The following is a 16,199-nucleotide window of genomic DNA, read 5'->3' on the forward strand; positions in this document are numbered from 1 at the left end:
AGGAAACGGTGCAATTACTTTGATTAAGAAGAATAATAAATTAATGGGATGATCAGATGGGAAAAAAACTACCATTAACATAGACCAATGGCTATTTGTCCATCTTTATCAACTACACCCTAAATTATTCAACTACGTATGAATTAGGTTACAATTATTTTTTTTTTTTTTTTTCGTTTTATTGACAATATAGGGTTAAGAGTGAAGGAATGGTATCTGACCTAAAAGAATACAAGTTTTATGTTAGAGTATATATTTGTTGTAATGCATTGAATTTATTATATGGCATTTCGAAACTTAAATTATATATACATTTATTTACGATTTTGACAATAAAATTTAGATAGGTGCATCTTTACGATATGTAATTATTATATTTCTCTCTAATATAATAATAACAAGATCAATTATTTAAGTTGATGTAGATTTCATAAGAATATAAAGCAATAAGAAGATATTATTGGTCATTTTATGAACCAACCAAACCAATATCCTTAAGCAGCTGCAAATCCTCCATGGCCACAGCAACTGCTGATGAGTCCTCTCGAAAGGTGTTGATCACAGGCGTTAGCAAAGGATTAGGACGAGCCTTAGCGTTGGAGTTAGCCAATCGTGGCCATACAATCATTGGATGCTCACGTGATCAAACTAAACTTCATTCCCTTCAACAACAGCTTGCTCAAGTTTCTTCCACAAAGCATTTACTCTTCAACGTTGATGTGGTTTGTAAATCATTTTCTTAGATAATTTTTCTTGCAATATACTACACTTTTGATAGGTTGAAATTTGTTGATGCCAAAATCTAAACAAGGTAAAATGTGCCAATGAAAGGGATGAGGTCGATATTGTTAGACGAATAGTTTGGAAATTTTGAGCGCGTCCCAAATTTCATTTTTAATAATGTCCTGCCCTTCTTGACCTTGTTACTCGTGTCCCTGTTTTCCATTGGTCTATAAACACCCTAATAACAAAAGTAAATGTTGATCGTGCAGAGATCAAACACCAATGTTGAAGAGTTTGTCCAAGCTATTGTGGAAAATGAATTAGTACCAAATATCATTGGTATTGAACTTTGTTTTGAATTTGTTTAATAAAATTTGTAGAGGTTGTTTGGAAGACAAATGCAAATTAAGGATATATTGTGTGTGGTGATAGTGAATAATGCAGGTTTGATCAATAGAAATGGGAAAATATGGGAGTTGGATGCACAAGAATTTGATAATGTGATTGATACAAACGTCAAAGGGATCGCCAATATAATGCGTCATTTCATTCCACTTATGATTTCTACCAACAAAGGGATTATCATCAATATGTCTTCACTTTCTGGGAGAGATGCACATGGACTGGTGTTATTCTTTTTTATTATTTCAAATTTAACTACTATAAACTTACTCTTTATTACTTTTTTTTTTCTTTTTTCTTTTTTCCTTGTGTGTAGATTTCATAATATGAATATTTAATTTTTATGATAATGGATTTTTTTTTTCACTAATAATCATGAGTGAGATAAGAGAGTTTAAACATCGATTTCAAGAGAAGAAGTGTATGGACATTATATCAATGTTTTATGATCCATGTTAACATAATTAAGGATCGTTTTTGTTTTTTTCTTTTTTTTTCTAATTTTATGCATTGATTATTGTCTTGATTGAAATGAGGGGTTTTATTAATTGTTTAGACAATATATACTTCTGATTCTAGAAGTTTGAGTTAGGTTTCTATTTGATATATAAGATTTCAAAAGTAACAATTTAGTTCTTGAGATTTATAAAACAACTCACGTTAGTATAAAATTGGGGTACGATGTCTGTCAGGTGACCGACATCAAATAAGGTGTTATGAAAGATGCTCAATATCGATCTCTTCAATGTCAGTTTGAAGGTGCGATGTGATGCACTCGTTCCAACGGCTCAAGTGGCCTAACTTAATCCATTAGTATTTTCAATGGATTTTAGGTTATATGGACTTTTTTTTCTCCTCCTTTTCTCCCTAACTAATTAATCCATCCCATCACTTTTTAACTTCTTCCATTGGGTGAGATCAATGACCACCATCTTTTCTTTGATTTTTGCTTTTTGCTCACCATATCATCTAAAAATTTCCACTTCAAGTATGCCTCCTCACCTTTTATTAGTTAACTAGCTATCAATATCATCTAAAAACAACTTAGAATTGATTTTCTCAACCTCTGTTACTTTTTAAATCTCAGGAAATAAGTTGTAGCATGCCTTTTTCAACTTTATATTTTATCTTCAAACTTTTCTTGTAGATTTCTTTTTAAAATGTTTTAATCCAGTTTTTAGGAGTGTTTTCAAACATCAGAGAAAATTTTTGTTAGGAAGGATGATGCCATGACAACAAACCTAATGTTGGAAAAAAATTTAATATATAGCTTTCATGTGTAGCTTGTCTCCTTACACCTATTTGAAGATGGGATTAGGATACCACTATGTACTTCTATTGTCAATAATGTATTTGGATTCAAGGTTAGCTATGCATCGTCTATGCGAGATTTGTTAATCATAAATTCTTGCTTATAAGAAGACCTTCGAAGTCTTAGACTGGCAGAACAAATTTGTTAAGGTTCATTTGGTAACTATTTCCTTTTGATTTTGACTTTTGAAAAGTATGTTTGTTATCTAACATTTTCTTACTCATGGTTTTTGTATTCTCTATATAAACATTTGAATTATTAACCAATTTCTAAAAACGAAAAAAAGTTTTTGTAAACTTCTTTTTCTTTAAGTTTCAAATTTTGGCTTTGATTTTCAAAGTGCTTCTAAAATATAGACAATAAAACATATAGATTTATGGATGAAAGTTTATAGGCTTATTTTTAAAAAATTCAAAGATAAGTAATGGAATTGAATAGAGCCTATGATATTGTACAAACATTCCATAAAATATATCTTGATGTAAAAAAGTATACAAAGACTTATTGAAAATTTTTTAGTTACAACAATTAAATAGACATACGATAGTTGTGTAAATATTTTTTTATATATTATGAGCACAAGTGAAGATATCATCCAATTGTTTTTATTGACAAAATATGGATCATAATAGAGCCTTTGACCAAAACATCCATAGTACAAAGCTTTATGCTGGTTGAACTTTTGTTTAGGATTGGCATCAACCAAAAGAAAGTAAATCAAACAGCTATTTGTTTTTTCTTTCAAATAACAGTTTCTTGTAATCTGATCTCTCTTAGATATCTATAAAAGGGAGCTCTCAGTACTTAAATAAATAGCTTTGTAAAAAAAACAAAAGGGTTGCATTCATCTTTTTTCTTCAAGAAATTGTTTTTCCATAGATGTAGGCTTTTCTTCTTGGCCAAACCACGTAAACTCTAGTCCACTCCTTTATCTATTCATCTTCTTCATCTTTCTTACTTAAACACACTTGCATGCAAAACCAAAACCTCCATTAGAGAGGAAGCTCATCTGAGAGAGAGAAACTATTAATTTGAGAGAAAGGGAAAGTTAGAGAGAGAGTTTTCACCTTCTAATTTAATCAAGCCAATTTTCGATCTTTGTGTGATTAATCTCATCTCACATGCGTGTGTTCAAGATCCACACTGTGGCTCATTCTTAGCCTTGCTTTCCACCTAATGGGAGCACTCTTGGGTCATTCTTCCATTATGGGCCTCTTTCTTTGTTTTCCTTTCTATCAATTTGGGCTTGTGTCTGAACAACCTGCAAGATCAGCCCAACAAAAGTGGTATTAGAACAATATTAAAGATCAAGAAGCAAATTCTTGGATGTTCAAGATTCTAAAACTTACCAGTTATGGTAGTGGCAAGAGTGGAGATAGAGAAATTTGATGGAAAGAGTTATTTTGTCTTATGAAAGGCCAAAATCAAAGCCCTACTCAGTAAACAAAAAACTCTCAAGGCCTCGTTGATCTAACAAAACTCCCAAAAATGGAGATAAGTCGAGACAGAGAAGGTATGGAGTCAATAGCATATGGAATACTTATTCTGAACCTAAGTGACAATGTTTTAAGATAAATAATTGAAGAAGAAACAACTTACAAGATTTGGGTCAAACTTGAATAACTATATGCTAAGAAAGATCCTCCTAACAAGATGTATCTAAGGGAAAAAATTTTCACCTTCAAAATGGATTCTTCTAAATCATTATCAGAAATTTTGATGAATACAAGAAACTTTTTACAGATTTCAAGAGTCTTAGGATGAAACCAGGTGAAGAAAATGAAGCTTTTATACTTCTTAATCCCTACCAGAAGCGTATAGAGATGTGAATAATGCACTAAAATATGGTAGAGATTTAATCAGCACAGACACAATCATTTCAACCCTTTAAACCAAAGAGATGGAATTACAATCATAAAAAAGGGATCAACCCAGTGGAGAAGTTTTGTTTGTAAAAGAAAAATCTCAATCTAACTAAATAGTGGAAAACAACGATCAAATGAAGAAAAGAAAGCTAAATAGAAACTAAGGTACAAGTATTGCGAAAAGAAAGGTCACATAATCCAAGATTGCTTAATTTTGAAAAGAAAAAACCAAGAAAAAGAGAAATATGCAAAGGGCAAACAACCTGAAGCATCTATTGTTGAAGCCTCTTTCATTTACTCTAATGCCCTTGCTTCTACTCAAGACCAAGCTAATTTGGTAAATCCTTTGGGTAAACGTGATTGGGTGCTTGACTCTAAATGCACCTATTACATGACACCTTTCAAGCCCTGGTTCAACACTTATAGAGAAATCAGTGGGAAGTCAGTGTACATTGGAAATAATGAGGCTTGCCAAATCATTGGGATTGGATCGATTTCATTGAAACTAAAGGATGAAACTGTGATACTTCATAGAAATGTTAGGCATGTCCCAAATCTTAAAAGGAATTTAATTTCCCTTGGTATGCTTGACTCTCTTGGCTGTAAATACAGAGGAAAATGTGGCAGTTTAAAAGTTCTAAAGGACTCAAAGGTTGTCATAGTGAGAGAAAAGGTGAATGATTTGTTTATTGGTAGAGGAGTTAAAATGCTAAATGAAGCTAATGTTGTTATCACCTCAGATTTAACAGAGGAAACTTATGGCACAAGATACTGTCTCATATTAGCTCTAAAGGTCTTGATGCCCTGTCCAAACAAGGAATTTTGCCTAAAGAGATCAATAACAATATGTCTTTTGTTAACATTGCGTATTTGATGGTAGTGCAAACACACACATCAAATTATAATATAGTAAAACGGTCAAGAGACCGAGTATCGTCCTCTGAGGAATTTGTTTGACTCTTTTAGCTATTCAGAGGTTCTTCTAATTTTATTTAGGGGACCGGACTGTGAGAACCTAACTAATCTAACCCTAAAAAGGAAGAAATGATAAAACTGGAATGAAACTAGACAAAGACACGTTCTAGGATATGATTTCGTTAAACAAATTAATCAAATTAATTATTTTGACCTTAGATTGATTCATGCAAAGTATAGATCTAGGAGTCTTTTATCCAAGCATCTTCTCTCGAGCTCAACCCTTTCTAATGACTAACCATCGTTCCTCCGTCAACAATCTTTATTAATCTTCACTCTCGTGCATACTCGATTAATAGTTTAACATGCTAGATCCAACTCAACACCTTCTCTCTCAAGACAGACAATAAGTAAAGAACATTCAATTAGTGATCAATTAGTCAAAAGCATTAAGAACAAATATACTAAAATAATTTTGCATAAATTCAATCCAAGAAGCAACTAATTCAGTTTTTGCAATCCATCAAACTAAATCACCACCCTAGAAACACAAATTAGTCACTTAGGGTTACAACACAAACATAGACCATTCATGAGATTTCCACACACAAAGGACAGAAAATAAAAGAGCAAAGAAATTGCAAGCCGTGTTCTTGACTCTTGCCCTCGAATCCGGAATCACAACCCAACAAACTATTCAAATTTTCAATCCTTTGAAGCTCCGAGATGCCACCTCGGTATAGAATTACACTCCCTAGGGAGGCCTCACCAAAATATTTCTTTACGCTCTCAAAATAGCCCTAAAAGTGCCTCCTCGAATAAAATAGGCCAGAAACTACTTATATAGACAGCAGTCGCAGCATTGTAATGCTCTAACATAGTGTTGCAACGCTGACAATAATTTCAACATTACTAATCGTAGCGTGCAGCATTGCGTGCAGCATTCCAAAATTGCTTGTTCTCATCCAATTGCTCAATTTCCTACAATCAAACAATAAAAACATCAAAGATCTCAAATTAAGTAGAAAATTAATTAAATTCTAAGCCTAGAAAACACACTTTTTTTTTGCGTTTCAGTGTTGGAAAAAGATAAAAAGACATTTTTTCATCAAAACTCAGCATACAACAAAGGAAATTCTAGATTATATCCACTGAAATTTATGGGAGTCAGCCTCAACTCCAAGTCTAAGTGACTCAAGGTATTTATTATTCTTTACAGATGACTTTTCAAAGAAAAGTTGGTTGTATTTTCTAAAGCTAAGGATAAGGTTTTTGAAAAATCTAAAGAATGGAAATTTATGATAGAAAAATAGATTGCAAAGGAAATCAAATACCTTAGAACTGATAATGGTTTGGAGTTCTATGGAGAGAAGTTTAACTCTTTCTATAAAGAGAATTAAATATCAAGGCACGGGACAGTAAGGCATACACCGCAACAAAAAGAGGTAGCTGAGAAGCTAAATAGCACTATCATGGAGAGAGTAAAGTGCCTTATGCCAGATGCCATCCTAGAAGAGAAGTTTTGGGCTGAAGTAACTGCCTATTGTGTATACACTATATAGGACCTCCCTAAATTTCCTAGCACTTGAAAAATAGTGGTCCAAACATCCTCCCAATCTAAATGATCTTAGGGTGTTTGGTCGTGTTGGGTATGCTCATTAGATTCATGGGAAACTCAAAATCAGGGTTGCTAAGTGTATGTTTGTTGTTTTGTTGAAGGAGTGAAAGCATTCAAACTTTGGCATCCCACTAAGAAAAGATTTATAATCAGTAGGGATGTCACCATTAGAGAAAATGAGATGTTCATGCAAATAGGAGAGAGTCCGAGAGAAGAAACATAAACTTATGCCATTAATTTTGAGGTGAAAAATGCCAAGAAAACCTCTATGGAAGAAGATGTTAATCCTAACACAGACGAGATAGAAGGCACATCAAATGTTCATGTTCAGAATGTTGATTTTCTACCTGATTTAAGTCAATACTATTTTACAAGGGATAGACAAAGAAGGAATATAGTCCCTCCAAGATATGCAGACACAAACTACATGAATCGTGTATTTAATGCCACTATGGCTTCTAATGATTAAGAACCAACCACTTTTGAAGAGGATGTGAGTTGTTCTGATGCCAGGTAGTGGATTGAGGCTAAGAATGAGGAAATTGACTCCTTAAAGGTGAATGACACTTTTTCCCTAGCTCCTCTTCCTATAGAATACAAACCAATTTCATCAAAGTGGATCTTCAAATTAAAAGAAGGTATCTTTAGAGATCAGAAGCCTAGATACAAAGCAACATTAGTTGTTAAGGGATTTCAGAGATAGGGTATTGACTACATTGATATTTTCTCCTTTGTTATAAAACACACTACAATCATACTTCTCTTATCTTTAGTGACCCAACATGACCTTGAATTGGATCAACTAGATGTAAAAACAACATTCCTACATGGTTATCTAGAAGAAACAATCTATATGCAATAGCCTCAAGGTTATAAAGTTAAGGATAAAGAAGACTTATATTGCCTTTTGAACAAGTCAATTTATGGTCTTAAATAGTCCCCTAAATGTTGGTTTAGAAGATTCAATGACTATGTTGTCAGCTTGGGGTTTCGAAGGAGCTCTCATGATATGTGTGATATATAAACTCTACCACCTATACGGGAAATGTCTACTTATTTTTGTATGTTGATGATATGCTTTTTGTAGGGAGCTCTAAAGCTAATCTAACTCAAGTCAAAAGTCTTTTAAGTAAAAAATTTGACATGAAGGACTTAGGTGAATCAAGGAAAATCCTAGGGATCGACATTGTGAGAGACATGGGCTCATCTACCCTAGGCATCAATCAAACATCTTGTTGGAAGAAAATAATCAAGAGATTCAACCTAAATTAAGTTGGACAAGTTATTATTCCTATAGCTAATCTTGTGAGTAGATATATGTCTAACCCTAGCAAAAGGCATTCGGAAGATATCTAATATGGTCAAGGAATGCTAGAATGTCCTATCAAAGGTCAGATGAATATGACTTTAGCCTAATTGGCTATGTTGATTCAAACTTTTCTAAAGATAATGACAAAAGGAGATCCTTATCGGGTTATATATTCCTACTAGAGAGAAATATAATTAGTTGGCAAGCTACCTTATAATGGCTCTATCAATAATAGAGGTAGAATATATTGCTTTAACAAGGGTAATCAAATAAGGTTTATGGCTTAAAGGATTGGTGAATGATCTTGGATTAAATCAAACAGTAGTTGATATCTACTATGATAATCAAAGCACCATTCACGTCTCTAAAAATCCACAATATCATAGCAGAATAAAAAATATCGATGTTAGATATCATTTCATCAGAGACAAAATTGAAAATGGAGAGATACAAATTTTGGAAGTTCATACCTCTGACAACCCAGTGGACATGCTCACAAAACCAATGTCGAAGTTGAAGCTCCACAAGTACCTCGAGTTGATAGGATTCGATCTACTTGAATAAGGATAAAATTTTTCAGATATAGAAGACACTTGAAGAAAATATAAAGTTGAATTTAAGGTGGAAAGTTGAAGAAAGTAAATCCAACAACTATTTGTTTTTTCTTTCAAATAACAGTTTCTTGTTTTACATTTCATGTAATCTGATCTCCTTAGATATCTATAAAAGGGAGCTCTCAATGCTAAATAAATAGATTTGTAAAGCACAAAAGGGTTGTACTCATCTGTTTTCTTCATAAAATTGTCTTCCCGTGGATGTAGGCTTTTCTTCTTGGCCTAACCACGTAAACTCTACTGTACTCCTTCTTTCTATGTTCATCTTCTTCATCTTTCTTACTTAAATACACATGCGTGAAAAACCAAAACCTCCATTAGAGAGGAAGCTCATACGAGAGAAAGAACTTGTTAATCTTAGAGAAAGGGAAAGTTAGAAAGAGAGAGTTTTCACCTTCTGATTGAGTCAGGCCAATTTTTGTTCTTCGTGTGATTAATCTCGTCCAACATGTGTGTGTTCAAGATCCTCTCTGTGTGGCTCATTCTCAACCTTGCTTTCCACCTATTGCAAGCAAGTCTTGGGCCATTTCTCTACTGTGGGCCTCTTTCTTTGTTTTCCTTTCCATCAATTTGGGCTTGTGCTTGAACAACCCACAAGATCAGCCCAACAAATTATTTATAAACTATGTATGGTGATACCAAAACTTGAACAGAAGAAATGCGCGTGACCTTCATGTGACACCAATAAGAATTTATTTGAAGGGAAGAAGAACGTGATATGTAAAAGAGAAAACCTGCACAATGGAGTGTGGGTGGCAGTCAGAGAATGAAAGAGTGAAAACTATGGAGTTTGAGAGTATGATTCAAGTTACCTCATACGAGAGCTATAATGATGGAGGTTGACATAGGTGTATTTATAGGATCTCAGAGTCACTTTAAGATAATGATACCAGTTATCAGGTTGAGGGGCATGTGTGGGACATTGCCACATTAGCTATTATGTTAGGCTTGGCCTCGGCGAGACCGAGCACACTAATTTGGGCTTTAACATGAACTAATCCCCTCCCTCAATCCCATTTTGGGCCTATGGTGCTATCCTTATGTTATGCCGATTATATCCCAGTCCAAAATCACTCATAGAAGACCTAGTTTTATAGTTGAGGATACACATATTTTCAATTTTGCAGTTGGCACCGTATTGTGCATCAAAGTGGGGGGTTGAAGGACTAAGCAAAGCTACAGCAAAAGAAGTGCCGGAGGGAATGGCAATTGTGAGCTTAGATCCAGGCATCATATACACTGACATGCTGCTTTCATGTCTGGGAGTTTTTGCTCTAAATTATCAATCACCCCAACAATGGTAACAACTTCCATTCATATTTAAATTTGCTTCTTTCTGCTATTGTGAAACAAAAATGTATTATTCATGTTTACCAATTGGGAAGTGAATGAAAATAAAACTAAAGGTATGTTTAGATAAGTAGGAACAATAATGAAGGCTAATATTTTTAAATGAAGCAGTTCTTTATATAAGTGTTTTCGCCAAGAAGCACTAGTAAAATAAACATCTTAGGTCCCATACTTTAAAATTTGTTCACTTTTAGTCTTTGTACTTTCAAATGTCTAATTTAAGTCATTATACTCTCGAGTTATCTTAAAGTTAGTCTATATTGTTTGTTTATTATTTTTTTTCAAAAACTTTTTATTATTTAATAGAATTTTCACTGTAATTTTGATAACATATTCACTCCATTGCATGGAAAATATTATTATTATTTAGCTAATTTCAGTAAAAACTAACTATTAGAGACTAAGTTTAAGATTTTTTTAAAAATCCATGACTAAATTGGTAGTTTAACTCTTAAAATTTAAGCCAGATTTCAAAAAGAAGAACATATTTTTAACGATTTATTTTAATTTTTAAAATTTGGCTTAGATTTAAAAAAATATTCTTAAAATGTAGTTACATAATTAAAGAAATATAGGTTCAATTAGTAGGTTACAAGGTGAATCTTGTTTAAACCTTCAACTCAACTCTTTCTTTTTTATGAATATCGATGCATTTCCATATCTGATATTGTTTTATTATAGGGCTACCAAAGCAGCAACAATGATTCTTAATCTCACTGCACTTGACAATGGAGCATCTCTCACTGTTGAAGATCCAGGCACTTTGCCCAATCCTTGAGGAAAAATTAGATTTAAAAAGAGGTTCAAACTATTTTGGAATTTGGCAATTGAATGAAGGTTATTCAAACTATATCACTGTTACATGTCATGATTTGTCTTTTAGTGCAATTGAGGATGGAAAGATTTCAATCACGAACCTCGTGATTACTAACACCTTGGATGTCAATTAAATTATACTCATTTTGGTAACATGTCATGATTCTAGTTCTTAGATTGATTTCTTTCTTTTGTTATGGTACATCAAGATTGTCATGTATAATTTATTCATTCCACTTTCTATTTGAGCGATTCAAAAAGTATTGAAATTTTCTTTTCGAGCTACACTATGGACACTGATAAAAACACTAATATTTGAAGGAATCAACGATTCATTCGACCGTGGATCAAGCATTAGATCATATTGAGTTTCCTTAAAGTTAAACATAAATAGCAATAAAAGGTTAAGCATTAACATACCGTTAAAAGTATGCTGGAGGCAAAATGGTGGTGGTCTTTATCTCCAACTGTTTCCCAACTCTAGTAAGTCAAATAAGGTTGTTGGAATGACTTTAATTTGTTATCTGGTGCTACGAACAATCAAGTATAGGGATCTCGCTGTATCTATTCAGAATTCGTATTTAGCATACAATTATGATCTTAGAATTTAGAGAAGTGCATTATATAACTATCTAACCCTGGTGTCGTCATTTTGTATTTAGAAGACATTCTCTCTAATAACATTGTTCTCCCTCTGCCTCATGGATGTCGCTAACAAACTGTTAGTGAACCATGTAAATTTATGTGTCAAATCTCTATGTTTATGTTTTTTTGTATTCTTTAATTGTTGATTCCGTAACAAAGGTCTCAATCTCCACAAGGCATTACTTGCTATGACTAGAAAGAAGATCAAAACTTAGGGGAGTCTCCTTAAAAGAGAATAAACTTTAGGAGAATGATGTAGAAAACTCTTATATGTAGGATGAGTAATCATCGTCTTCTATGGCAAAATCCTAAAGTTTTATTGTAAAACCTTGACATTTTTCACAAATGCATGCCAAACGCATTACAAAAAATAACATATACAATAGCTAACAAAAAAAAACTATAATGTACCTTTTATAGCCTTTTTTGAAAGTCCTAACAACCCATGGTATTAAAAGTCTGTGACTTTTTATAACGTTTTTGTAGAGTTATAATGGGTGCTATAATAGAGTATGGAGATATAGCTTATATATGTTACTATAAAAACTTTTGATAGTGTTTTTTACAAAAGTTATGTTATGTTTATATAGCTAAAATTAGGTGCTATCTTTAACACATAATAGCCTTTTTTCAACACTATAATATAGTATCTATAGCTATAATTGTAGGTTATAACAATGTTACTTACTCTTTTATAATTACTATTATTGTTATAACAAGCTTTTGATAGCATTTCGTTTTTGTTATATAAATCTTTCCATAACTTTAATTTATGACCATAAAAGAAGTAACTTTTTTCTCAAAAATATTTTTGAATTAATTAAATTTTGATAAGTTTTAGTTCAAGTCAATTTTAGACAACATTTACACACATAAAATACTTTCTAGTACAATAAATACTAATAAATTCAATTCATAATCTATTAAAATTACAAAATAAAGTATTCAATAATTTCCTCAAATAAAGTTATCGTCTAAATGATACATGCTAAATAAAATATTTACTGAATGTACCAAGAACAAAAGTTAGCTCTCCAAATACAAAACTGATGACATACCTGTGCCTCATGATCTTCGTGCTCCTGAAGGTGGACTCTTGATTCCTACTGATCTTAGAACACGTATTTGACAATTGTCGACCTTTGAATTATGAACCTTGAGTAATATAATTTGATCTCTTATTGATCGTCAGGCGATTGTGGATACTCAGATTCAATTGTTGAGTTTGTCTTTGCCTTCAAATGAAGCCCCCTCTACTTCTACTTCACGTCATCCTTCATCTCCTCCTGTTTAATTTTCTTCTTATGGCAATCAAAGAGGAGTGGGGTTTTGCTAGGTTTGCTGGGGTTGGTTTGTGAGTTGATGTACTATTTTGTTGGTTCGACTATAGGTTTTGTTGTATAGATTTGGTTTGTTTTGTTTGGTTGGTGTTGTTGGTTCGTCTACAAATTGTTGTGTAGTTGGTTGGTCTGCAATTTTTATTTGGCTTCTTACTCTTCTTACCATCACATGATTGCCAATAAAAGAAAATGTTTATGCCAAAGGGGGAGCTTGATATTGTTTATTTGGCATGTAAATTTTCTCTTATTTGATTGTTGGATCTTTTTCGGTTGACTTCGAGTTAGACTGTTTGGTTTTGTTTTCGAATGTTACGTCTGCTTACTTTTTTGGTATGTTGGTTACCTTATATGTCCCTTCCTTCTAGAAGTTGTTATAAAAGGAAGCATTAAAAACATATTGAAAGTAGGTTTTTATTAACAAAGGTTGTTTCTTCTTGTGCAGTTGTTGCAAAAAGAGGAAGAAACAAACGCTGCTGAATTTTCAGAGAGGGCATGTGATACTTGAAAAGAAATATTAAGTTTATGGGCAGTCTAAACATGCAAGATTGAACAAGTTGAAAGCTTCTAACTCAAGGGGAGCTTGAGTTGTGAGAAGATCTTGAGATAGGTGACATCAAGTTTAGGGGGAGTCTAAACAAAATACCTATCTAAGGTTTAGTGTATTACATAATAGTAGATCTATCAAATAAGTGGTCTTCCTTGTAAATCTTTTGAATATTATTATCTTCTTTTCAATTGGGTCCTGAGCCCCCCAGATGAAAAGAAAATTGTACCGAACTAGGTTAACATATTGTGTGTTATTTCTCTCCCTGCTTATCTCTATGTTGGTCAAATTGTTAGCATCATTGTGTCCATTAACGCTATGTTATTTTGACTACTTGTATTTTATTCATCAATGAAATCATCATTTGTATCTTCATTAACAAGGACAACAATGGGCTTCTATTTAGAGTCCTTCTTTCGTGGTGGCTTGTTAGATGTTCAACTTGTTCCAATGGGTACAATGACTTCCAACATCACTAGTACTCTTTGGTTTGTTACAAGATACCAATGTCGTAGCTTTAGAAATTTCTCTATATTCCTTTAAAATTATTTGGAATTTGTGCAAAATATTCTTCAATTTCATAACAATCCAAATTTTGAGATAATTTATTTTAAATTATTTGAGTATTATTTTGAATTTTGAAGTTCAATTGAATTATTAGGAAAAGACAATTCAATTTTAACGTTGTGCTTCGTTGAAGGATCTTAGAATTTAAATGATCTTAAGGAGAATTTGGGATATACTTCCATTTTAATTTAATTTGGAAGAATTGAACTAAAATTTGGAGATTTGGATCTTGGAAAAGATAATTGATTTAGAACAATTTTATTAAGAAAATTGATTCGTCCAGCTGTTTGTCATCAGGGTCTTTGCACAGCCCTAGCCGCCGGTTAGAAGCGAAGCTAGTTGCGTCGCTCCTCTGTCGAAGCCACCGGCCAGCCGGCACACGCTGCTGTCAGCCTTAAGCTGCCATATCTGAAGCCTTCTCTGTTGTGCACACCACCTGCTCCAGCCATGCTGCCGCAGAAGCCTACCACCAGATTTGCAGCTGTCCGACCAGTATCTTACCTCAGCCGCCAACCGGCAGTCGTCGCCATTCAGTTCTCTACTGCCGCCGTTTTGGTTATCTCGCGGAATCTTGGGTAATGTTGGTAAGGTTTGAGTTTTGGGGTAAGATTTTTGTATTTTCCTTTGAATGTATTGATTATCTATTTTATTTTGGATTTAAATTATTCATACTTATTATGTTTGGAGGAATTTTAATGTTGAAGCGTGTTGTCCGGCATCATGAAGGTTTGATTTTGGGGCAGTTTTTGGGTGAGTACTTGACTTGGTCTTCTTTTGGATTAGGGGTATTTATTTAAAATTAAGTTAACTTTTGAATTTATTTATGTTTAGGTTGGTCAACAGTATTGGGTTTTTAGAATTAATTTTGGACCAAGCCACAATTTTAGTAAAATTAAATCGGAGACCTTTGAATAAATGGGTTGATTGGAGTTAGACCGAGAAGATTAATTTAAATATTGGATTTATTATTTTAGGTGCTGCTTCAATGTCTTTCTTGAAAACAAGAAGATAAACTTGCTTGCGTTTATTTGGATTTAATTCTAAGGTAAGTAATCATACTATTATGATCACCTTCGTGTTGGTAGATGAGATTAAGAATAATTTTGTTGGTTCTAAGACTTATATAAACATGTGATAAATATGTTTGAAGCATGTTATATGTATGAGCGCATAACTTAGAATTTTATGAGATACATTAAGAGGATGATCGAACATGGACCTAAATTCTGAGAATACTAGAATGCCTTAACAGCAAGCAAAAAAAATTGGATATATGTTGATGAACGTGACTTGTTGTGATTAATAAAATTATGAATGTATACCATGTGATTTACTATGAAATTATGGATGATCCATTATGAAATGTTTTCAATGAGTCTAGTGCATTAAAGAGATGCACTAGACTAATTTGCATTATTACAAGAGATGCATTAAAGAGATGCACTAGCGTCGATACATTATTACAAGAATACGCATGCTTATCTAGACTAATTTGCATGACATTATTTACAACATTTTATGGGACTAAGGAATAGTTGAACGTTACACGTAATATGAATTTGGATGCGATCTCTTTTCCTTTCTACTATATTTGACTGTGTGAAAGTGGTGCTTGTTCAAGGGCACTAATGCATGAAAGAAGTGTACTAGAGCTGGTATGTATGAAAGTGATACATATCTAGAAGGGACTTAGGTGTAGGGGTAGAAACGGTTCGGTTCGGTTCGGTTTGGTGGTTAATTCGAACCGGACCGGTTTTTTTAAAATGTGAAACCAAACCGAACCGCATGCGATTCGGTTCGGTTTCAAATTCGGTTTTGGCATTTTAAAAAATTCATGTTATTATTTTTTTTAATTAAAAACGGTTCGGTTCGATTCGGTTTTAAATTCGGTTTTGTTCTTTAAATTGAAAGTGGTTCGGTTTTACTCTTTTTTAAAAAGTATATATATATAAATAAATATATATTAGTTAAAAACGGTTCGGTTCGGTTTCAAATTCGGTTTTGACATTTTTAAAAAATTCATGTTATATATTTTTTTAATTAAAAACGGTTCGGTTCGGTTCGGTTTTAAATTTGGTTTTGTTCTTTAAATTAAAAGCAGTTCGATTTTAAATTCGATTTTACTCTTTTTTTTAAATATATATATATTAGTTAAAAATGGTTCGGTTCGGTCTCAAAT

The 16,199-nt window shown here is 32.9% G+C and overlaps 1 protein-coding gene and 2 long non-coding RNA genes across 4 annotated transcripts in view; 2 read left to right on the forward strand and 1 right to left on the reverse strand.

The window, feature by feature from the left end:
- The first annotated feature begins 420 nt into the window (after positions 1–420).
- On the forward strand, positions 421–11,073 carry LOC120081798 (NADPH-dependent pterin aldehyde reductase-like). The gene is made up of 5 exons (XM_039036967.2): positions 421–722; positions 993–1,062; positions 1,156–1,349; positions 9,886–10,058; positions 10,790–11,073. The coding sequence occupies exons 1-5, from the start codon at positions 516–518 to the stop codon at positions 10,884–10,886; spliced, it is 741 nt and encodes a 246-aa protein (XP_038892895.2). The 5' UTR covers positions 421–515; the 3' UTR covers positions 10,887–11,073.
- On the reverse strand, positions 5,680–9,860 carry LOC120081799 (uncharacterized). Of its 2 annotated transcripts, XR_016530556.1 has the most exons (3): positions 9,153–9,860; positions 8,615–9,040; positions 5,680–6,198 (listed from the first exon to the last, which is right to left on the reverse strand). It is a non-coding gene; the product is annotated as an uncharacterized LOC120081799 (long non-coding RNA). The 2 variants fall into 2 exon arrangements; XR_005482951.2 differs by lacking the exon at positions 9,153–9,860 and having other exon boundaries at positions 8,615–9,146.
- A 3,126-nt stretch (positions 11,074–14,199) lies between the features above and the next one.
- Positions 14,200–16,199, forward strand: part of LOC150034880 (uncharacterized) — a 39,598-nt gene continuing 37,598 nt past the window's right edge. The window contains exons 1-2 of the long non-coding RNA XR_016530496.1: positions 14,200–14,770; positions 14,995–15,065. This is a non-coding gene — a long non-coding RNA (uncharacterized LOC150034880). The remainder of the gene's footprint in view (positions 14,771–14,994; positions 15,066–16,199) is intronic.

Source organism: Benincasa hispida, chromosome 7 (assembly GCF_027475165.1).
Source record: "Benincasa hispida cultivar pf3 chromosome 7, pf3_genome.v1.1, whole genome shotgun sequence".
NCBI lineage: Eukaryota > Viridiplantae > Streptophyta > Magnoliopsida > Cucurbitales > Cucurbitaceae > Benincasa > Benincasa hispida.